At 47.7% G+C, this 23,604-nt stretch overlaps 1 protein-coding gene and 1 long non-coding RNA gene across 3 annotated transcripts in view; both read left to right on the forward strand.

Annotated features, from left to right (window-relative positions):
• The window catches only part of MED15 (mediator complex subunit 15), a 61,767-nt gene that overhangs the window by 13,210 nt on the left and 24,953 nt on the right, over positions 1–23,604 (forward strand). For both annotated transcript variants that reach the window (XM_061170421.1, XM_061170422.1), the window contains exon 2: positions 12,202–12,289. In XM_061170421.1, coding sequence (XP_061026404.1) covers positions 12,202–12,289 — 88 coding nt within the window. The remainder of the gene's footprint in view (positions 1–12,201; positions 12,290–23,604) is intronic.
• Positions 8,215–10,332, forward strand: LOC133075943 (uncharacterized). The gene is made up of 3 exons (XR_009697430.1): positions 8,215–8,239; positions 8,444–8,768; positions 10,283–10,332. It is a non-coding gene; the product is annotated as an uncharacterized LOC133075943 (long non-coding RNA).

The following is a 23,604-nucleotide window of genomic DNA, read 5'->3' on the forward strand; positions in this document are numbered from 1 at the left end:
AGCATCTTTTCATGTGCTTCTTGGCCATCTGTATGTCTTCTTTGGAGAAATGTCTATTTAGGTCTTCTGCCCATTTTTTGATTGGGTTGTTTGTTTTTTTTAATATTGAGCTGCATGAGCTGTTTATGTATTTTAGAGATTAATCCGTTGTCTGTTGCTTCATTTGCAAATATTTTCTCCCATTCTGAGGGTTGTCTTTTCGTCTTGTTTATGTTTTCCTTTGCTGTGCAAAAGCTTTTAAGTTTCAGTAGGTCCCATTTGTTTATTTTTGTTTTTATTTCCATTACTCTAGGAGGTGGATCAGAAAAGGTCTTGCTGTGATTTATGTCAAAGGGTGTTCTTCCTATGTTTTCCTCTAAGAGTTTTATAGTGTCTGGTCTTACATTTAGGTCTCTAATCCATTTTGAGTTTATTTTTGTGTATGGTGTTAGGGAGTGTTCTAATTTCATTCTTTTACATGTAGTTGTCCAGTTTTCCCAGCACCACTTATTGAAGAGACTGTCTTTTCCCCATTGTATATCCTTGCCTCCTTTGTCATAGATTAGTTGACCATAGGTGCGTGGGTTTACCTCTGGGCTTTCTATCCTGTTCTATTGATCTATATTTCTGTTTTTGTGCCAGTACCATATTGTCTTGATTACTGTAGCTTTGTAGTATAGTCTGAAGTCAGCGAGTCTGATTCTTCCAGCTCCATTTTTTTCCCTCAAGACTGCTTTGGCTATTCGGGGTCTTTTGTGTCTCCATACGAATTTTAAGATTTTTTTGTTCTAGTTCTGTAAAAAATGCCATTGGTAATTTGATAGGGATTGCATTGAATCTGTAGATTGCTTTGGGTAGTATTGTCATTTTCACAATGTTGATTCTTCCAATCCAAGAACATGGTATATCTCTCCATCTGTTTGTATCATCTTTAATTTCTTTCATCAGTGTCTTATAGTTTCCTGCATACAGGTCTTTTGTCTCCTTAGATAGGTTTATTCCTAGGTATTTTATTCTTTTTGTTGCAGTGGTAAATGGGAGTGTTTCCTTAATTTCTGCTTCAGATTTTTCATCATTAGTGTATAGGAATGCAAGAGATTTCTGTGCATTAATTTTGTATCCTGCAACTTTACCAGATTCATTGATTAGCTCTAGTAGTTTTCTGGTGGCATCTTTAGGATTCTCTATGTATAGTATCATGTCATCTGCAAAGAGTGACAGTTTTACTTCTTCTTTTCCAATTTGTATTCCTTTTATTTCTTTTTCTTCTCTAATTGCTGTGGCTAGGACTTCCAAAACTATGTTGAATAATAGTGGTGAGAGTGGACGTCCTTGTCTTGTTCCTGATCTTAGAGGAAATGCTTTCAGTTTTTCACCATTGAGAATGATGTTTGCTGTGGGTTTGTCATATATGGCCTTTATTATGTTGAGGTAGGTTCCCTCTATGCCCACTTTCTGGAGAGTTTTTGTCATAAATGGGTGTTGAATTTTGTCAAAAGCTTTTTCTGCATCTATTGAGATGATCATATGGTTTTTCTTCTTCAATTTGTTAATATGGTGTATCACATTGATTGATTTGCGTATATTGAAGAATCCTTGCATCCCTGGGATAAATCCTACTTGATCATGGTGTATGATCCTTTTAGTGTGTTGTTGGATTCTGTTTGCTAGTATTTTGTTGAGGATTTTTGCATCTATAGTCATCGGTGATATTGGTTGGTAATTTTCTTTATTTGTAGTATCTTTGTCTGGTTTTGGTATCAGGGTGATGGTGACCTCATAGAATGAGTTTGGGAGTGTTCCTTCCTCTGCAGTTTTTTGGAAGAGTTTGAGAAGGGTGGGTGTTAGCTCTTCTCTATATGTTTGATAGAATTCATCTGTGAAGCCATATGCTCCTGGACTTTTGTTTGTTGGAAGATTTTTAATCACAGTTTCAATTTCATTACTTGTGATTGGTCTGCTCATATTTTCTATTTCTTTCTGGTTCAGTCTTGGAAGGTTATACCTTTCTAAGAATTTGTCCATTTCTTCCAGGTTGTCCATTTTATTGGCATAGAGTTGCTTGTAGTCTCTTAGGATGCTTTGTATTTCTGCAGTGTCTGTTGTAACTCCTCCTTTTTCATTTCTAATTTTATTGATTTGAGTCCTCTCCCTCTTTTTCTTTTTCTTTTTCTTTTTTTTTCCCCTAAGTTTTCTTCTAGGAGCTTTTTAAAAAAAATAATTTATTTATTTATTTATTTTTGGCAGTGTTGGGTCTTCGTTTCTGTGCAAGGGCTTTCTCCAGTTGCGGCGAGCGGGGGCCACTCTTCATTGCAGTGCGCGGGCCTCTCACTGTCGCAGCCTCCCCCATTGCGGAGCACAGGCTCCAGACGCGCAGGCTCAGTAGTTGTGGCTCACGGGCCTAGCCGCTCCGCGGCATGTGGGATCTTCCCGGACCAGGGCACGAACCCGTGTCCCCTGCACTGGCAGGCGGATTCCTAACCACTGTGCCAACAGTGAAGCCCTCCCTCTTTTTCTTGATGAGTCTAGCTAATGGTTTATCAATTTTGTTTATCTTCTCAAAGAACCAGCTTTTAGTTTTATTGATCTTTGCTATTGTTTTCTTTGTTTCTATTTCATTTATTTCTGCTCTGATCTTTATGATTTCTTTCCTTCTACTAACTTTGGGTTTTGTTTGTTCTTCTTTCTCTAGTTCCTTTAAGTGTAAGGTTAGATTGTTTATTTGAGATTTTTCTTGTTTCTTGCGGTAGGCTTGTATTGCTATAAACTTCCCTCTTAGAACTGCTTTTGCTGCATCCCGTAGGTTTTGGATCATCGTGTTTTCATTGTAATTTGTCTCTAGGTATTTTTTGATTTCCTCTTTGATTTCTTCAGTGATCTCTTGGTTATTTAGTAACGTATTGTTTAACCTCCATGTGTTTGTGTTTTTTACATTTTCTTCCCTGTAATTGATTTCTAATCTCATAACGTTGTGGTTGGAAAAGATGCTTGATATGATTTCAATTTTCTTAAATTTACCGAGGCTTGATTTGTGACTCAAGATGTGATCTATCCTGGAGAATGTTCCATGTGCACTTGAGAAGAAAGTGTAATCTGCTGTTTTTGGGTGGAACGTCCTATAAATATCAATTAAATCTATCTGGTCTATTGTGTCATTTAAAGCCTGTGTTTCCTTATTAATTTTCTGTCTGGATGATCTGTCCATTGGTGTAAGTGAGGTGTTAAAGTCCCCCACTATTATTGTGTTACTGTCGATTTCCTCTTTTATAGCTGTTACCAGTTGCCTTATATATTGAAGTGTTCCTGTGTTGGGTGCATATATATTTATAATACGGATTGATCCCTTGATCATTATGTAGTGTCCTTCCTTGTCTCTTGTAACATTCTTTATTTTAAAGTCTATTTTATCTGATATTGAGTATTGCTACTCCAGCTTTCTTTTGATTTCCATTTGCATGGAATATCTTTTTCCATCCCCTCACTTTCAGTCTGTATGTGTCCCTAGGTCTGAAGTGGTTCTCTTGTAGACAGCGTATAGATGGGTCTTGTTTTTTTTTTTTTTAATTAATTAATTAATTAATTTATTTATTTATTTATTTTTAGCTGTGTTGGGTCTTCGTTTCTGTGCGAGGGCTTTCTCTAGTTGCGGCGAGCGGGGGCCACTCTTCATTGCGGTGCACGGGTCTCTCACTATCGCAGCCTCTCTTGTTGCGGAGCACAGGCTCCAGACGCGCAGACTCAGTAGTTGTGGCTCACGGGTCCAGTTGCTCCGCGGCATGTGGGATCTTACCAGACCAGAGCTCGAACCCGTGTCCCCTGCATTGGCAGGCAGATTCTCAACCACTGCGCCACCAGGGAAGCTCTGGGTCTTGTTTTTGTATCCATTCAGCGAACCTGTGTTTTTTGATTGGAGCATTTAATCCATTCATGTTTAAAGTAATTATTGATACATGTTCCTATTACCATTTTTTTAATTGTTATGGGTTTGTTTCTGTAGGTCCTTTTCTTCTCTTGTGTTTCCCAATTAGAGAAGTTACTTTAGCATTTGTTGTAGAACTGGTTTGGTGGTGCTGAATTCTCTTAGCTTTTGCTTGTCTGTAAAGCTTTTGATTTCTCCGTCGAATCTGAATGAGATCCTTGCCAGGTAGAGTAATCTCGGTTGTAGTTTCTTCCTTTTCATCACTTTAAATATATTGTGCCACTCCCTTCTGGCTTGTAGAGTTTCTGCTGAGAAATCAGCTGTTAACCTTATGGGAGTTCCCTTGTATGTTATTTGTCGTTTTTCCCTTGTTGCTTTCAATACTTTTTCTTTGTCTTTAATTTTTGCCAATTTGATTACTATGTGTCTCGGCATGTTTTTCCTTGGATTTATCCTGTCTGGGACTCTCTGCGCTTCCTGGACTTGGGTGGCTATTTCCTTTCCCATGTTAGGGAAGTTTTCAACTATAATCTCTTCAAATATTTTCTCGGGTCCTTTCTCTCTCTCTTCTCCTTCTGGGACCCCCTGTATTGTGAATGTTGTTGTGTTTAATGTTGTCCCAGAGGTCTCTTAAGCTGTCTTCATTTCTTTTCATTCTTTTTTCTTTATTCTGTTCCGTGGCAGTGAATTCCACCATTCTGTCTTCCAGGTCACTTGTCTGTTCTTCTGCCTCAGTTATTCTGCTATTGATTCCTTCTAGTATATTTTTCATTTCAGTTATTGTATTGTTCATCTCTGTTTGTTTGTTCTTTAATTCTTCTAGGTGTTCTTTAATTCTTCTAGGTCTTTGTTAAACATTTCTTGTATTTTCTTGATCTTTGCCTCCATTCTTTTTCCGAGGTCCTAGATCATCTTCACTATCATTATTCTGAATGCTTTTTCTGGAAGGTTACCTATCTCCACTTCATTTAGTTGTTTTTCTGGGGTTTTATCTTGTTCCTTCATCTGGTACATAGTCCTCTGCCTTTTCATCTTGTCTGTCTTTCTGTGAATGTGGTTTTTGTTCCACAGGCTGCAGGATTGTAGTTCTTCTTGCTTCTGCTGTCTGCCCTCTGGTGGATGAGGCTATCTAAGAGGCTTGTGCAAGTTTCCTGATGGGAGGGACTGGTGGTGGGTAGAGTTGGGTGTTGCTCTGGTGGGCAGAGCTCAGTAAAACTTTAATCCACTTGACTGTTGATGGGTGGGGCTGGTTTCCCTCCCTGTTGGTTGTTTGGCCTGAGGCGACCCAACACTGGAGCCTACCCGGCTCTCTGGTGGGACCAATGGCGGTCTCTGGGAGGGCTCACGCCAAGGAGCACTTCCCAGAACTTCTGCTGCCAGTGTCCTTGTCCTCATGGTGAGCCACAGCCACCCCCCGCCTATGCAGGAGACCCTCCAACACTAGCAGGTAGGTCTGGTTCAGTCTCCTATGGGGTCACTGCTCCTTTCCCTGGGTCCTGATGCGCACACTACTTTGCGTATGCCCTCCAAGAGTGGAGTTTCTGTTTCCCCCAGTCCTGTTGAAGTCCTACAATCAAATCCCGCTAGCCTTCAAAGTCTGATTCTCTAGGAATTCCTCCTCCTGTTGCTGGACCCCCAGGTTGGGAAGCCTGACGTGGGGCTCAGAACCTTCACTCCAGTGGGTGGGCTTCTGTGATATAAGTGTTCTCCAGTTTGTGAGTTACCAACCCAGCAGTTATGGGACTTGATTTTATTGTGATTGCGCCCCTACTACCGTCTCATTGTGGCTTCTCCTTTGTCTTTGGTTGTGTGGTATCTTTTTTGGTGAGTTGCAGTGTCTTCCTGTCGATGATCGTTCAGCAGTTAGTTGTGATTCTGGTGCTCTCGCAACAGGGAGTGAGCGCAAGTCCTTCTACTCCGCCATCATGAACCAATCTCTGACCCTCTTTTTATTTTATCTTATATCTCCTGTTTTCCATCTCTTTTATCTCCTGTTTTCCATCTCTTTGTCTTCTAGCTCTGCTGTGTGGGAGATTCTTCAATTTTATCTCTGACCCTTTGCTGCTAACATCTAATAGGCTTTTATTTGTAAGAACTTTTTTTTTTTTGTAATCTGACTTTTCTGGTTTTATAGCATCTTGTTCTTGTTAAATGGATGCTATGTCTTATCTACTTGGATACTAAGATAGTTTCTGTTTTCTTCTTCCTGCTGAGTTTCTCACAGGGTCTTTATCTGCCATGTTAGGTGTCTGGGAGCCCTTGGTTGGCTGCTCACTCTCATATCGGGGCACTGTGAAGGCAACTGGAAATTAGACCCGCAGGCTCAGTTCCCCTTTCCAACCTGGAGGTTCATATCTCGTTTAATTTTATTTTTAAAATGAAATTATTGCAAGGAACGTATTTGGATTATGACTTAAGCTAGTACCTCACCCATCATATGGTTCTGTTCTTCTGCAGATGGGTTTCCTCTTTTCAGAGTGCCAGACCTTACATTGGAAACTTTTTTTTTTTTTTTAATTAATTTATTTGTTTTTGGCTGTGTTAAGTCTTCATTGCTGCGCGCGGGCTTTCTCTAGTTGTGGCGGGTGGGGACTACTCTTCGTTGTAGTGCGTGGGCTTCTCATTGCGGTGGCTTCTCTTGTTGCGGAGTACGGGCTCTAGGCGCGCGGGCTTCAGTAGTTGTGGCACGTGGGCTCAGTAGTTGTGGCTCGCAGGCTCTAGAGCACAGGCTCAGTAGTTATGGCGCATGGGCTTCATTGCTCCGCGGCATTTGGGACCTTCCTGGACCAGGGCCTGAACCCATGTCCCCTGCATTGGCAGGCGGATTCTTAACCACTGCGCCACCAGGGAAGTCCTGGAACGTGTATTTTTTTATTCTGACTGATCCTTTATCATCCTCCTCTCCAAACAAATTCCCGATTTTTAAAAAATTTGGTGCCTCAGAGAGTATAATATTTTGGGGGACAAACCAAAGGAAATATAGGTCCTTTCTCACTTGAAAATACGAAACCCATAGATGTAGTGAGAATTTGTCAAAGTTGTGTTTCCCTCTCAGGGCCAGTGTGGTGATTTGTTTTCCTCTGGTCTGTCTTCACCTCCTGTCTCGTCTGGAGGCAGGCTCCCAGAATTCCTTGGCACTGGGCAGGCACAGAAGCTTTGGGCTGGCCACATCTGTGGGATGCATGGGCCCAACTGGCATTTAGGGAGGGTGGGACAGTTCTCTCTTGTGCTGACCTGAGCTGTGCTTTACCAAACAAACATCATCTGGGGCTGTGCCACAAGTGTGGGGAGCTCATCCCTAGACACACAGGCCTTGGCTGAGAGTAGGATGGGGGCTGCCCTCGGCACCCCTCCTCAGACGTCAGGGCAGGGCTTGAGCTGCTGAGGTTCAGATACCTTTTTCTTATCTCTCTGGTTGGTGGCTGATAAAAATGTGGGAGGAATCTGTTTTCCATTTGGTAAAATCTTTTCCGCTTTTTGGCGTTTACTTTGGGTGATGTGCTTAGGAAAGCCTTCCTCCTCCTGATGTTGGGTATGTAACTGCCCTCCTGTTGTCTTCCGGTACTTTTGTGGTTTGGGATCTTACACTGGTTGAAGGGTTGCACACACCAGCTGCAGCCTCCTGTCCCAGTTTGGTGAACAGACTGCACACACAGGCGGTACTTCACCAGGAAGCTTCTCCTCGAGGGTGGGGCAGGGCTGGCAAAAACTTCCATCCATGAGAGGCCAGTTGGTTGACGGGTGTCATGGTTCTCAAATCAGGGGAAGATTCCTCTGGGCAGAATGAAAGTCTTTGGGTGGGTGGAGGGCATCCCGTCCACCTGAGGCCAGGAGTTTAGACACCGGTCCAGAGCCAAGGAGCTTGGGATCCTGGGAACTCAGCCTCCGTTGGACCCGGGGAGGCAGCATTGAGGAGGGTGGGGTCAGGAGAGAAGGGAACATGGGTGGGAGAGTCAGGTGAGACTGTTCTCTGACTGATTTCCTTAACACCCTGGTGCTTCCCGTGCCAGTGTGCCTGACGATGTTACTGCTGTAATCCTCAGGACGACCCCGTGAGGTGGCACTGTCACCGTCCTCCTTCTGTAGGAGAAGACACACAGGCACCTCAAGGTGGCGCCTCCCTTGGGGATCACTGGCGGGGGTGGGGGCGGTGGGCAGCGAGGGCAGACGGGAGCCTGAGCGCACATTGAGCTTACGTACAGGCACACCTGCCCAGGGACACACAGTGGGTTGGGTGTTTGCCTTTCCTCTGCAGATTCCAATGTCGGGGATGAGGACTGGACTCCAGTCGACAAATTGAGTTTCCCACTTTGGAGACAGGGCGGAGGTGAGGAGGAGCAGGTGTGCTGAGGCTGGACCTGTCCTAGCGCCCTTCATCCTGGGCTCAGTCCCTTCTGAGCATCCTTTATAGAGAGGATGTGCCTGGGGGTGGAGTGCCTCCAGGACCCAGAGCTGGCCAGTGGCCAGGGTGGAACTTGATCCCCGGTCTGTGTGTTCTGTACAAGTGATCGGAGCCCAGGCCCTCCCTTCTCTGCTTTCTGCCAGGTCCGTCTGCCCAGCACAGGCCTTTCCCCAAGCCCCCTGGCCTCTACCACTGGGACGTGCCTGTGCCAGGCTTGGTGTCCCCTGAGCCTGCCACAGCAGTTCTGGGTTCTGCATGTCGTGTTCGTCAAAGTACATGGTGTCGCCACCCCTCATGTTACAAAAAATTGACACGGATGACCTCCTGCAGCACGCAGAGGTGGATGCCACGGTCTGTCCTCCAGGTGTTCGTGGGACAGACAGGAAGCCAGCGATTTCCACAGGAGGTGCCATGGGTGTGGTCAGAGTGACCACAGGGTTTCCGTGAGGCAGAGAGTAGGGGTGCCGCGTAAGTACAAGGTCGGAGGGCCCAGCGGGCAGGGCTAGGGAGAGAGCCGCCCTGGGAGAATGAGCAGAGTGGGTGAGGGAGGGGAGGGGGCTTCTCGCTGGACGGGCTGCCTCCCTTGCTGCTGAAGAGGGAGGCCCTTGAGGCAGGCGGGACACGGACTTGGACAGAGGCTTGGGGAGCTGGCAGAGGGGGTGGGGATGGGAGTGGGGCCTGGAGACAGAGGCCACCACAGGGATGGCCACAGGTGCGGTGTGACATGCGGTGAGGATTGAACTGCAGGGAATGGCGTTCAGAATCGGGAAGTGAAGAGGAGGCTCCCGGGCATCCCGTCTGGACCATTGCGGGGCACAGAGCTCAGGCTGCTGGGTGTTTTCTTGGTGTGTCACTGCAGGTGGGGTCTGGGCTCCAGGTGCGGGACTCACGGGGCCTGGGTGGTGGGTCAGGTCTGGACCAGAGACCAGTGGAGCTCTGCCTGGCAGACGGGTGGCTGTGGAGCAGGGGCAGCCCCCCCAACCCTCTTCCACCCCCAGGTGCCTTGTGGAGCCTGGGTCTCAGTGGGGGCTGCATGCTCTCAGCCCCCAATCATCTTGTCAGGGCTGGTCCGCCCAGGCAGTGGCCTGCAGACAGCCCTTCTGTCTCTCATGGTACTGATACCTCCCTGACGGCCGCCAAGGTACTGGACCTGTGGCCGGGGTCTCGCCTGTGGGGCAGACCACGTGCTCACGTTCCTCCCTCCGGGGCTCTGAGGCTCTCCCTCTGCCCTGGTTGTGCTAGTTTGACTGCGTTTATTGACAGTCGCCAGCAGGGGCCTGTTATCTGGGGGCGTAGGCCCAGGAGCCCTGGGTCCTGAGTGCGAAGGAGGGAGCCGAGGGAGCCGGCACCTGTGCAGGCGCGTGAGATGCAGTACGTCGTGGGCTCATGGTGGACGGCGCCTCTGACAAAATGCTGAGGTGGCCGAAAATGACAGGACAGGCCCTTTCCTTGGGGAAAGCGGAGGATTAGAACAGCAGAACTGCCTGCTTCCTTTTTTGTCTCATCTTCTATTTTATGGAGTATCATCTGCAGACTGGAAACAGGAGCAAGAACGTTTTTTGTTTTTTTGTTTTTTTTAATTTTTGGCCGTGCTGCACGGTATGTGGGATCTTAGTTCCCTGACGGGGGATCAAACCTGTGCCCCCTGCAGTGGAAGCACAGAGTCTTAACCACTGGACTGCCAGGGAGGTCCCAAGAGCAAGAACATTTTTAACAGTATGGTTTGCAGAACTGAGAACAGTGTTCAGGACGCCTGTCAGTTCTCCTGTTCGGGCGGTGCTGCGGGCGCAGTGGGGACGTGGCTGGTGCTCCTGGCAGAGCCTTCCCCCCGCCCCTGCTGTGAGACCCCTTCCCTGAGCACAATGAGCACAAGCACGCTGAGACCACCAGGCAGAGCTGGGTGGTTACCCAGGCCCTGCTGCCTGCTGCTTGTGTTCCATTCTTGCTTGTCCACAGACACCTGTTTCTGGCCTCCTGTGTAGTCGATGCTCTTCGGGCTCTGAGTCACTAACAGCCGGTGCCCGTGCGTCCCCATCGTCTGTGGCGTTGCCCTGACCACGACAGGCCAGGGCTCCTGCTCCAGCAGATCCGGTGTCTTCGGGCCTGGAGAGGTCCCTCCACCACGAAGCCCAGGTCTGTCTTGTCTTTGCGGACGTGCCAGGGTCTCTGCTGCGGGCAAGATGCAGTGTCTGCAGGGGGCCTGCAAGCCTGCCCCCTTCAGAGTTGTTGCCAGCAGCTCGGAGGACCACTTGTCACCAGCCAGGCGCCTGGCCAAGCCCCCAGGTCTGCTGCTCGTGGCGCAGGGCCTTCTGCGCCCTCTTGGCCTCTCTGCGCTTCACCTGGCTCCTGGGGCCTCCTCCCAACCAGCCGCCAGCCGTCACGGCCCCCTCACGTGTCCACCGCTGTCCTCAGGGTTGCCCCAGTGGTCCGCGGCTCTGTGGCCCTCAGCTTCGGGCAAGCCTCTGTGGCAGGGTTAACCTCACACGGCTGTTGGAGGAGGGATGGGGGCGCTGGGGAGACCCCCCCCTTGAAGACAGGTCTGCTCAGTCACTTGTCGGAGATGCTCTAGGACTCAGAACCCACGTCCGCGCGTGGGGCGCCTGCCCTGCTGGCCTCAGCCCCTGCGTGCCGGGTCCCCCTGCCCTGTCAGGGTCTCGCCTTGTTCTCCTGCATCCTTCCTTTTGCCTCTCTTTGATCCTGGTCACACGTCCCCTCGTGCGAGCGTCTGCTCCACTCTGGATGCTTCTCCAGTGGGAACCCGTTGCTGCCTCCTGGCCCTGGTGCAGGCTCAGGGAGGCAGGCGGGAGGTGGGGGCTCTGGCCTCACGTGTGGAATCTGGCAGTGTGGTGGCTCAGCAGCATTTTATCTTTCTTTATACGTTAGTACAGATTTGTCCATCTCTTAGCATTTAGTCTCTTGTCTGGGGTTTCTCTTGGGATCACAAATGTGGTCCTGCAGCCCATGTGCATGCTCTTTCAGTACCCGGGGTGTGTGTGTGTTTGGAGCCATCAGAAAGCCTTCCAGCACCAGCTGGACTAGACTTGTTGGATTCCCTGGGGGGAGGGGCATCTTTATCAGTGAGCCCAGCGCTGGGAAGACAGGCCGGGAGACCCATCCTGCGGAGAAGAAGGCGGGCTGTGAGCAGAGGGTCCAGGCCTGGGGGGACCCAAGCCTGACGTGCTCCTTCCTTTCTAACAAATGCTCACCTGTCCTTACCTTCGTCCGGGGGTGGGGTGGGGGGGGAATGTGTGCTACCACCCAGAGGAGCTCGGGCTTAGCCGTGTGCAGCAGAGCATCATGTGATGAAAACCTGGGCTCACATTCCGTCTCTTGCCATGCATGTGTTGGCATTTGTGTGGTCTGTCTCTTGCCCTCAACTGGAAGTTGTTGAGGTCGGGCTCATCTCCTTGGTCCCGCTGGGAGGACCTGCATGTCCGACACAGGGACCTTTGCCTTGGGAGGGACTGAGAGGTGACTGGCATGGCCCCTCTGTTCCACCAGAGGAGGCTTCCAGAGTAAGGGTCCCACTCCTCTTGACGCCAGAGTTGGGTGGGGGCTCAGGTCACGCAGAGGGCAGGAAATGGAGGCCGGCTGGCCGCCCTGTTGTTTAATGTGCTGGTTGTGAGCAGCCTCTGGGCCTGGCCCCTCTGCCCGCTCAAGCTGGGTGGCTGCTTTGTTTCATGGTGACCGCCTTTCCTGTTCCTTCCTTCTCGTGGCGCTGCCCGCCTTCTCCTTTACTCAGCTGCCTTTCATTGCTGTGCTGAGAGCCCCTCCCTTTGTGCTTCTCCTCGGCCTCAACCAGGCTGGTGGGCCAGGCCACACCTGTGGGCCCCGGGCAGCTGCTGTGTGGGCCTGCTGGCCAGGGAGCCTGTGTCAACATCTCTCCTCCTTTGTGTTCCAGAGAGGATGCCATGAGGAAGGCTGGCGTGGCCCACAGTAAATCCAGCAAGGACATGGAGAGCCACGTGTTTCTGAAGGCCAAGACCCGGGTAAGGCCCTGGGGGGTGGCCCCCTGTGGGGACGCTGCTGGAGGGCAGGGTGCCAGGCCATGGGGACGGGGTGGCTGCTCACTGTTGGGTGGCACTCTGCGGGAAGATCCTGTGTCTGTGGTACAGGTGCGGGAGGAGATTGGGTGGGCATCCAGGATGCAGGCGCAGCCTCCGACCCCAGACCTTGCTGTTGGCACCCCCATTCATGGTCAGCTCCCGTGAATCCTGTAGGGCGCTCCCTCGGGCCCCGGTGGTCCCTGTGGACAGTGCTCTGAGTAAGAACCGCTCTGTCCTCAGGCTCAGCCCTCCTGGGGGTCAGGGCCCTGACAGGTGGGCCTGGAAGTGTTCCTGTCCCCTTTTGTTAAATGATGCAGGTGATGCTCGTGGAGGGTGAGGCCTTGGTGAGGACGAGGCTTAGGAACGTCACAGGTGGAGTGGTTGGGGCAGGTTTCCTGTGTGAGCTCTTGCGTGAACTGGGCATCGCCACGGGCTTCACGTGACCACCTCCTGTCATCTGTGCGCTCGCCTTGGGGTAGAGCTGCTTGTAGAAATGAAACAGAACAGGCACAAAGAAGCAAGCGGCTTGTCTGGGTTACCTGGCTCTTGCAGGGCGGGCTGTGTCTGCTGCACCAGTTCTGCCGAGCACCTGGTGCCCGAGCGTGGTGCTGGAGCTCTAAGACCTACTGTGTGTCAAGAATCAAAAACAGGGACTTCCCTGGTGATGCAGTGGTTAAGAATCTGCCTGCAAATGCAGGGGACACGGGTTCGAGCCCTGGTCCGGGAAGATCCCACATGCCGTGGAGCAACTAAGCCTGTGCGCCACAGCTACTGAGCCTGCGCTCTAGAGCCTGCGCTCCGCAACTACTGAGCCTGTGTGCTGCAACTGCTGAAGCCCGTGCACCTAGAGCCTGTGCTCTGCAACAAGATAAGCCACCACAATGAGAAGCCCACGCATTGCAACGAAGAGTAGCCCCCACTCACTGCAACTAGAGAAAGCCCGCACGCAGCAACAAGAACCCAGCGCAGCCAAAAAAAATACATAAATAGATAAATTTTTTTAAAAAAAAGAAGAGGAAAAAAAAGAATCAAAAGCAGATGCTATTTATGGTTGGATCCGGGTTTAGGTAAACCAACTGTCAAGATGTGCAGAGGTCCGTTGGGGAAACTTAGCCTGGTCTGAGTGTTTAGATGAGGTAAACATTTTCTGAAATGGAAAGGTAGAGGTGACTGGCCGGAGAGCACAGCTTCCAAAACAGAAACCGTGTGTACAGCCTGGGCTTGGAGGTCAGAGCACACCAGCATGTGTTTGTGAGCACAAGTAGGTGGAGGACGAGCAGCAGAAGCCCGTGCACTGAGGTGGGCGGGCTCGTGCTGTGGACATAGAAAATGGTAAGCGTTATATTCTTTTTTTATAACAACTTTATCGAACTCTAATTCATATACTGTACAATTCACCCATTTAAAGTGTACAGTTCAGTGGTCTTTTAGGATCTTCACAGAGTTGTGCAACCATCACCACAATCCATTTTAGAGCATTTTCTTTTTTCTTTTTTTTTTTTGGCCACACCTTGCAGCTTATGGGATCTCAGTTCCCCGACCAGGGATTGAACGTGGGCCATGACAGTGAAAGCACGGAATCCTAACCACTTAGGCCCCCAGGGTACTCCCTAGAGCATTTTCTAAAGAATCTCTATACCCGTTAGCCAGCACTCCCCATTTTCCCTCAACCCTCAGTCCTAAGCAACCACTTATCTGCTTTCTGTTGCTATAGATTTGCTTATTTTGTACTTTTCATATAAATGCAGTCATAAAATATATGTTTCTGTGACTGGCTTCTTTCACTTAGCATAATATTTTTAATGTTCACCCATGAACCATGTTGTAACATGTACTTTATTCCTTTTTATTGCCAAATAATATTCCATTGTATGGATGTACCATATTTTATTTATCCATCACCAGTTTATGGACATCTGGAGTGTTTCCACTTTTTGGCTATTATAATAATGCTGCTATGAACATTTGTGTGCAAACTTTCCTGGGGACATATGTTTCCATTTCTCTTTCCTGTGTACCTAGGAAAGGAACTGCTGAATCAGATGGTAACTCTGTATTTAACCTTTTGAGGAATTGCCAGACTGTTTTCAAAGCAGCTGCACCATTTTACATTCCCACTAGGAGTGTATGAGGTTCCAATTTCTCCATTCCTCATCGATACTTGTTACTGTTTTTTTTTTTTTATTATAGCCATCATAATGAGTGTGAAGTGGTATCTAATTGTGATTTTAATTTGCATTCCCAGATGACTTACTGTGTTTATTGGTCATTTGTATATTTTCTTTGGAGAAATGTTTATTCAGATCCTTTGCCCATTTTAAAATTGAGTTGTTGGTCTTTTTATTGCTAGATTGTAAGAACTCGTTATAAATTTTGGATACAAGTCTCTTATTAGATACATAATTTGCAGATATTTGGGAGATAAGAACCTTGGTGAGGGCTTATTGAATTATTTAAACTTTCGAAATACACAACTTGTTGGTCCAGTATTATTTGTTGGCTATTGCTTTATAAGGAACTACCCCAAAATGTAGTGGCCTAGAGCAATGAGTTGGTACCTGTCCTGATTCTGTGGGTCAGGATTGGGGTGATTGGAACTGCCTGGCTGGCCATTCTTCTGGTCTCACTGGTGACCTCGGCGCAGCCACATTCAGCTGGCAGCCACCTGGTGTCTCCAGCAGCATAGCCCGGGCTTCGTTATGGCACAGCGGCTGGCTTTCAAGGCAGGGGACGTGGAAGCTGTCAGTCCCCTGAAGTCCTAGAACATCGCTGGGTCACAGCAAGTCCTAAGGCCAGTGTGGAGTCTGGGGAGGGAGTCGCCTCCACCTTCTCTGTGCGCTGCGGCCTGTGCATCCAGGGAGGCCAGCGGTTGTTGGCTGCCATCTTGGAGACTGGCCACCACAGAGACCCTCCCAGCAGCTAAGGAATAAGCCTTCCATTCCGAGGGGGCGACTGGCAGCACAACAGCCCCCGTCACTGTCCTCGTCTCTCCTTACTGCAGCCCACACCACACCTTAGCAATTTCAGTTGCATTTCCTTTGGTCAGGCTGGTTCTAAATCCCTAACTTCAAGAGGAGGCCCTGACTATTTGGAAGAGAGGTATTTATAGAGAGGTCTGGGAAGTTTCCTATGTCATTTTTAGAGACAGACTTTCTGCTTGGACACTGCTGTCCGATGTCCAGCTTATTAGTCCTGCTCAAGCCCCACATGGAGCCTTGGGCCCCGTCGTGCAGCGAGACCTTTCCTCCAGGGTGGGGCTCCAGAGGGACTCTCCAGTCAGGTGGCAGCCGGGCACACTTGTTACCTGCCCCTCCCACCTGAGACCCCATTAGAATGACTGTGAAAGAATGTAAAAGGTGGGACCCAGAGCAAAGAAAAGGATATGGAAGAGTGATTTCTCTGTTTTTAGACTCCAGGAGGGGCCGGGAGGCAGAGGAGGTCATGGAGAAGGGGCTAACCTTCTCTTGGAATCCTGGCAAGCAGGTGGGTCCAGAGGTGTCCACCCTGAAGGAAACCGGTCACCCATGGGCACCTCAGGCTGCCTGGTATACAGCCCGGGCAAGGAAAACTTTGAGCACTCTTGTCTAAAAGACCACCAGATCCAAATTGCCTGGTTGGTGCATGCTTCCAGTGTGGTGGTAGCACCCAGAGTTAAAGCTCTTCCCATTCTGTCAGGGGCTGGCCCTGGGTCTAACGGCCAGGCCCCATTGCTCCCTCTAAAGTGATGTGATGTCCCCTTGCAAGGCCCGTGAAGCAGGTACAGTGTTGCTCTCCCCAGGTTGCAGACGAGGAGGCTCAGGCACACAGATGCCAGGTAACTTGCCCAGGAGGTCACACACCCTGGGGGTCTGGGGTCAGAGCCTACCCTCTTTGCTACTTGTGTTACTTCCCCCCATCTAGCAAAGCAAAAGACACCCAAACACCCACTTTAATTCTTAACATCTGAATTCCTGCAGGTGGGACTGCTTTCTGCCTAGGCAGAAACCACTTTCCCTGGGGGTGGTGAGTGGTATAATAATAGCAGCTCTAAGTACTCTGCAGATTCAGGAAGGTTTGGCATCTGCTGGATGAGAGCACAGCCAGGGATCCTGGGACCTCTGCGTCGGCACCTGCAGCGGCAGTGCATAGAGGCTTGTTACAGCTGGGTGCATTGCTGAACATGTGCTTATCGCTTGGTTGTTTTTAAATTAAGCTTATATGTTAAACACACATCAACTGTTTTTTTTTTTTTTTAAAGGAATTCCTTTATTTTTATTATTTATTTATTTATTTATTTATTTTTGGCTGTGTTGGGTCTTCGTTTCTATGCGAGGGCTTTCTCCAGTTGTGGCAAGCGGGGGCCACTCTTCATCGCGGTGCGCGGGCCTCTTACTATCGCGGCCTCTCTTGTTGCGGAGCACAGGCTCCAGACGTGCAGGCTCAGTAATTGTGGCTCACGGGCCCAGTTGCTCCGCGGCATGTGGGATCTTCCCAGACCAGGGCTCGAACCCGTGTCCCCTGCATTGGCAGGCAGATTCTCAACCACTGCGCCACCAGGGAAGCCCACATCAACTGTTTTGCACGTTGTATAGTATTATGCAGAAGTAGTGCATGTCTCTGGTTTACAGCGGTAAACGCTGAGTCCCCACAGTGGGGGCCAAGGTGAAACCCAGAGACCAGGAGGCCGAGAGCATCAGAACTGGGAAGTGACCTGGAGGCTAATTAGAGGAGGGCTGAGGGGCACAAGCAGCTGCTGGAATAAGAGGGCAAGAGCACAGCCTGGGGAGAGCGGGAAGAGGCCGTGCACGTCTGATGAAGGAGACTCTCTCCTACCTTCAGCCCTTTTTACAGACCTCGCAAGCCCAGGGTTGGCCTTTTGACTGAAACCGAATACATCTTCTGCTATCTCTGTTTAATCAGGGACAGCTGTCGGAGGAGAAAAGCACAATTGTGTATAGTGAAAACAGCAAACCGCATGAAAAGACTAGCATTTTCTGAACAACTGCTGAGACCTGCTAGAAAGGCCTGGGTGTGGCCAGTTTTGACAGGTCCAGGGCTGTGCTCCTGCCCTCTGCCGTTTGCGGGGTGACAGCCAGGCCTCCTCCTGCACTACCCGGCGTCGGCGTGCTTGCTCGGAGGCCTCCTCAGAAATTCTGCTTCTTTGGTTTTCATTCGCTCCGTTTTCACTAGCATGTACTGAGGAGCTGAGAGAGTACAGAGACTCCATGTAGTTCTCGTGACTTTCTCCAGTTCAGCTGTGAAGAACACGAGGTGTGGGGCAAGTCAGCGGTAGCATGGGGAGCTAGCTTGCTTTCTTTAGATCTTATTTTTTAATTTAAACTGGGTAAGGAACCCACTGTCATTTGTTTTATTATTTATTTTTTGTATGTTTAAAATATTTTTTAATGTATAAGGGTAAAATTTTAAAATACGTGAATCACAACACAATACTACCAAAGGTCCCATGTTGCTGAGAACACTGGCTCTGGAGCGCCTGCTCTGGGAATTGATACATTTTTCAAGTATGAGGAAAAGTTTCTAACAGACTTTGTAGAAACTGACAAAATGATACTAAGGAAACTCAAGGGACCCAGCATAGCCAAAACAATCTTGGAAAAGAACAAATGGTGCTGGGACATCTGCTGGATTACCACATGTATGATATTGAGGTGGGACCCCAGTCTCATACCATATACCAACATTAACTCAAAATGGATCAAAGACCTAAGAACTAAAACTGTAAAACTTTTATTTTTTTATTAATTTATTTTTGGCTGCGTTGGGTCTTCGTTGCTGTGCACAGGCTTTCTCTAGTTGCGGTGAGCGGGGGCTACTCTTTGTTGGGGTGCGCGGGCTTCTCATTGTGGAGGCTTCTCGTTGCAGAGCACGGGCTCTAGCCGTGTGGGCTCAGTAGTTGTGGCTTGTGGGCTCTAGAGCTCAGGCTCAGTAGTTGTGGCGCACGAGCTTAGTTGCTCCATGGCATGTGGGATCTTCCCGGACCAGGGTTTGAGGCTGTGTCCCCTGCATTTGCAGGCGGATTCTTAACCAATGCGCAACCAGGGAAGTCCTAAAACTGTAAAATTTTTAGAAGAAAACATAGGCATGAATCTTTGTGACCTCAGATTAGGCAGTGGTTTCTTACATGTGACACCAAAAGCACAGGCAACAAAAGAAAACATAGATTAATTTGACTTCATCAAAATTAAACACTATTGTGCATCAAAGGATACCATCAAGAGAGTGAAAAGACAACCTATGGGGCTTCCCTGGTGGCGCAGTGGTTAAGAATCCGCCTGCCAATGCAGGGGACATGGGTTCGAGCCCTGGTCCGGGAGGATCCCACATGCCGCGGAGCAACTAAGCCTGTGTGCCACAACAACTGAAGCCCGCACGTCTAGAGCCCATGCTCCGCAACAAGAGAGGCCACCGCAATGAGAAGCCCACACACCGCGACGAAGAGTGGCCCCTGCTCGCTGCAACTAGAGAAAGCCCACAAGCAGCAACGAAGACCCAATGCAGCCAAAAATAAATAAAATAAATAAATTAAAAAAAAAAAAAAGACAACCTATGGAATGGGAGAAAATATTTGAAAATCAAATATCTGATGATATCTGATGAGGGACTGGTATCAGAGTATATAAAGAACTGCAACTCAACAACAACAACAAAAGAAACCGAACAACCTAATTCAAAAATGGGCAAAGAACTTGAATAGACATTTCTCCAGAGAAGATATATTGGGTTGGCTAAAAAAGTTCGTTCTTTTTTTTCCGTAAGATGGCTCTAGTAGCGCTTAGTTGTCTTTAACTTCATTCAAAACAATTTTGTTAGATTGTATTGTGACAGCTGTCATATCAGTGTGCATTTAAAAAAAACTTTACAAAATTGGAGAATTTTTGTGTAGCCATTTTAATATTGAAGATGGAAGAAAAACATTTTTGAAATTGTTTTATTATGCTTTATTACTTCAAGAAAGGTAAAAATGCAACTGAAATGCAAAAAAAGATTTGTGCAATGTATGGAGAAGGTGCTGTGACTGATCAAACGTGTCAAAAGTGGTTTGCGAAGTTTCATGCTGGAGATTTCCCGCTGGATGATGCTCCACGGTCGGGTAGACCAGTTGAAGTTGATAGCGATCAAACTGAGACATTAATTGAGAACGATCAATGTTATACCATGCAGGAGATAGCTGACATACTCAAAATATCCAAATGAAGCGTTGAAAATCATTTGCGTCAGCTTGGTTATGTTAATCGCTTTGATGTTTCGGTTCCACATAAGTTAAGCAAAAAAAACCTTCTTGACCATATTTCCACGTGTGATTCTCTATTTAAATGTAGCGAAAACGTTTTGTTTTTAAAACAAATTGCGACGGGATGAAAAGTGGATACTGTACAATAATGTAGAATGGAAGAGATCAGTGGGGCAAGCGAAATGAACCACCACCAACCACACCAAAGGCCGGTCTTCATCCAAAGAAGGTGATGTTGTGTATATGGTGGGATTGGAAGGGAGTCCTCTATTATGAGCTACTTCTGGAAAACAAAACGATTAATTCCAACCAGTACTGCTCCCAATTAGACCAACTGAAAGCAGCATTCAATGAAAAGTGTCCGGAATTAGTCAACAGAAAACGCATAATCCATCAGGATAACGCCATACCGCATGTTTCTTTGATGACCAGGCAAAAACTGTTACACCTTGGCTGGGAAGTTCTGATTCATCCGCCGTATTCACCAGACATTTGCATCTTTGGATTTACATTTATTTCAGTCTTTAAAAAATTCTCTTAATGGAAAAAATTTCAATTCCCTGGAAGACTGTAAAAGACACCTAGAACAGTTCTTTGCTCAAAAAAATAAAAAGTTTTGAGGGACTTCCCTGGTGGTGCAGTGGTTAAGAATCCTCCTGCCAATGCAGGGGACATGGGTTTGATCTCTGGTCTGGGAAGATCCCACATACTGCAGAGCAACTAAGCGCATGTGCCACAACTACTGAGCCTGCGTGCCACAACTACTGAGCCCGCCTGCCGCAACTACTGAGGCCCACGCACCTCGAGCCTGTGCTCTGCAACAAGAGGAGCCACCGCAATGAGAAGCCCGCTCAACAAAGAGTAGCCCCTGCTTGCCGCAACTAGAGAAAGCCCGCGTGCAGCAACGAAGACCCAATGCAGCCAAAAAATTAAAAAAAAAAAAAAAAGTAAAAAGTTTTGAGAAGATGGAATTATGAAGTTGCCTGAAAAATGGCAGAAGGTAGTGGAACAAAGTGGTGAATACATTTTTCAATAAAGTTCTTGGTGAAAGTAAAAAATGTGTCTTTATTTTTACTTAAAAACCAAAGGAACTATTTTGGCCAACCCAGTACAAATGGCCAAGAAGCACATGAAAGGATGCTCAGTATCACTAGTCCTTAGGGAAAGGCGAATCCAAACCACAGTGAGATACACCGTCACACTCATGATGGCTATAATAAAAAAAGATGATAAGTATTGGTGAGAAATTGGCACCTCATATGTTGCTGGAAGGAATGTGTAGTGGAGCAGCCACTGTGGAAAACAGTGTGGTGATTCCTCAGAAATTAAACAGTTACCATATATGCACAGAACTTGTGCAGAAATACTCATAGCATCACTCATAATAGCCAGAAAGTGGAAACACCCAAATGTTTATCAGCTGATGAGTGGATAAAGAAAATGTGGTGTGTCTGTATAATGGACTGTTACCTGGCCGTATAATGGAATGAAGTACTGATACATGGTACAACACGGATGAACCTTGAAAACATCATGATAAGTGTAGTGAAATAGTCACAAGGGAGCACGTATTGTATGATGCATTTGTATAAAATGCCCAGAATAGGCCAATCTATAGAGGCAGTGTATTAGTTTCCTGTAGCTGCTGGACAAATTCCCACAGACTTGGAGGCTACAGTCTCTGGGCTCATGGTTTTGGCCTCTTGGCCCAAGGCTCTCCCCGGTGGTCATGTTTGCAGCCAGTAGTTTTACCAGCCTGCTTCCTGCCTGTTGACTTTGGGATTGGGAGTCTGACACCCTTTTAAAATTTCATCCAGTCTCTCCCTTTTAGTCCAAACTGGCAGTGTTTCTGCTGGTATGACGCTCTAAACCGTGAATATGTGACATATTCATGCCATTAGACAGGAGGTTTCCCCACAGATGTTTCATCCCTGTAATTTCATCCCTATTCCTGGCGTCTGTGAGACGACTGAGAGGATTCATCACATGCCTGATCTCTTTGGCACTAGCATAGTCTGTGCAACCACACCCTCAGCCTTCTCTCCAGAGCACACATTCCTACAGTGAATCTCCTAATTTTAGTGTTTCTTTGTAATCTGAATAGCCTGGGAATTTCCGAAACCAAGTCCAGGTTCCTTTATGCTTAACGGTTCTTCCCTCAGTTTCTTTCTTTCCTCTCAATTTCACTGTAAGCAGCAAGAAGAAAGCAGGCCAGGACTTCCCTGGTGGCGCAGTGGTTAAGAATCCGCCTGCCAATGCAGGTTTGCAAATCAACCAAACATATAAGTTGATATCAAGTTGGCGTCAGAATCATAGGGAAAAGAGTTCTTTTGACTGATCATTTTAAAAAACAAAAAGCAAACAAAACAAAAAAACCATATGTCCTTAGGGGAAGGGGTATATTTTAAGTACACACAGAGCTGTAAAGAAATCTTAAACTTCATTCCACATTTTGTTATTTGCTACTAATATTAGTGCTAATATTGGTCTGTTTATTCTGAAAGTATTTTAGAGTAATTATGCCAATGACATTAGAAGCCAAGATATTCACAAAAGAGAACAGATACACGTTTAAAATAAAAGTAAAACCCTGGGGACTTCCCTGGTGGCGCAGTGGTTAAGAATCCGCCTGCCAATGCAGGGGACACGGGTTCGAGCCCTGGTCCGGGAAGATCCCACATGCCGCGGAGCAACTAAGCCCGTGCGCCACAACTACTAAGCCTGTGCTCTAGAGCCCGTGAGCCACAACTACTGAGCCCGCGTGCCACAGCTACTGAAGCCCGCGCGCTCTAGGGCCCGTGCTGTGCAACAAAGAAAAGCCACTGCAATGAGAAGTCCGAGCACTGCAACAAAGAGTAGCCCGCGCTCGCCACAACTAGAGAAAGCCCATGCGCAGCAACGAAGACCCAATGCAGCCAAAAATAAATAAATAAATAAATAAATTTTTTTTAAAAAAGAAGAAAGCAGGCCAGACCTTCCACACTTTGTTTGGAAGTCTACTCAGCCAAATATCCAGGTTCATTGCTTGCAAGGTCTGCCTTCCTCTCAACTAGGGTACGATTCAGCTAGACTTCCGGACACTGTATGACAGGGGTTCTCTGTGCTCTTGTTTCCAATCACACATTCCTCTTTCCCCTGAGCCCTCACCAGAAACACTTCTAACATTCACCTTTTCCCCAGCATTCTGTTCTTGCTTGCATCTTGGCCCAGAATCAGCTGTTGCTCTAAGGAGCCCTGGTTCCTTTTCAAGGGTGAAATGGTACTTGGGGCTTGCAGTGTGGGCATGGGGCTGCTCACGGCTTCTGCGCTTTTTTGTGAACAGCTAAGGAGTCATATGTTTTTGAAACAACAACCTCAAAACCCCATAATTTCACATTGATATTTCCAATTACAGGGTTTTACTTTTTTTTTTTAATTTATTTATTATTTATTTATTTATTTTTGGCTGCGTTGGGTCTTTGTTGCTGCATGAGGGCTTTCTCTAGTTGCGGCGAGCGGGGGCTACTCTTCATTGCGGTGCGCGGGCTTCTCATTGCGGTGGCTTCTCTTGTTGCGGAGCCTGGGCTCTAGGCGCGCAGGCTTCAGCAGTTATGACACGCAGGCTCAGTAGTTGTGGCTCACGGGCTCTAGAGTGCAGGCTCAGTAGTTGTGGTACACGGGCTTAGTTGCTCCGCGGCATGTGGGATCTTCCCGGACCAGGGCTCGAACCCGTGTCCCCTGCATTGGCAGGCGGATTCTTAACCACTGCGCCACCAGGGAAGTCCCCAGGGTTTTACTTTTATTTTAAACGTGTATCTGTTCTCTTTTGTGAATATCTTGGCTTCTAATGTCATTGGCATAATTACTCTAAAATACTTTCAGAATAAACAGACCAATATTAGCACTAATATTAGTAGCAAATAACAAAATGTGGAATGAAGTTTAAGATTTCTTTACAGCTCTGTGTGTACTTAAAATATACCCCTTCCCCTAAGGACATATGGTTTTTTTGTTTTGTTTGCTTTTTGTTTTTTAAAATGATCAGTCA

This window comes from Eubalaena glacialis, chromosome 15 (assembly GCF_028564815.1).
Source record: "Eubalaena glacialis isolate mEubGla1 chromosome 15, mEubGla1.1.hap2.+ XY, whole genome shotgun sequence".
NCBI classification, from domain to species: Eukaryota; Metazoa; Chordata; class Mammalia; order Artiodactyla; family Balaenidae; genus Eubalaena; species Eubalaena glacialis.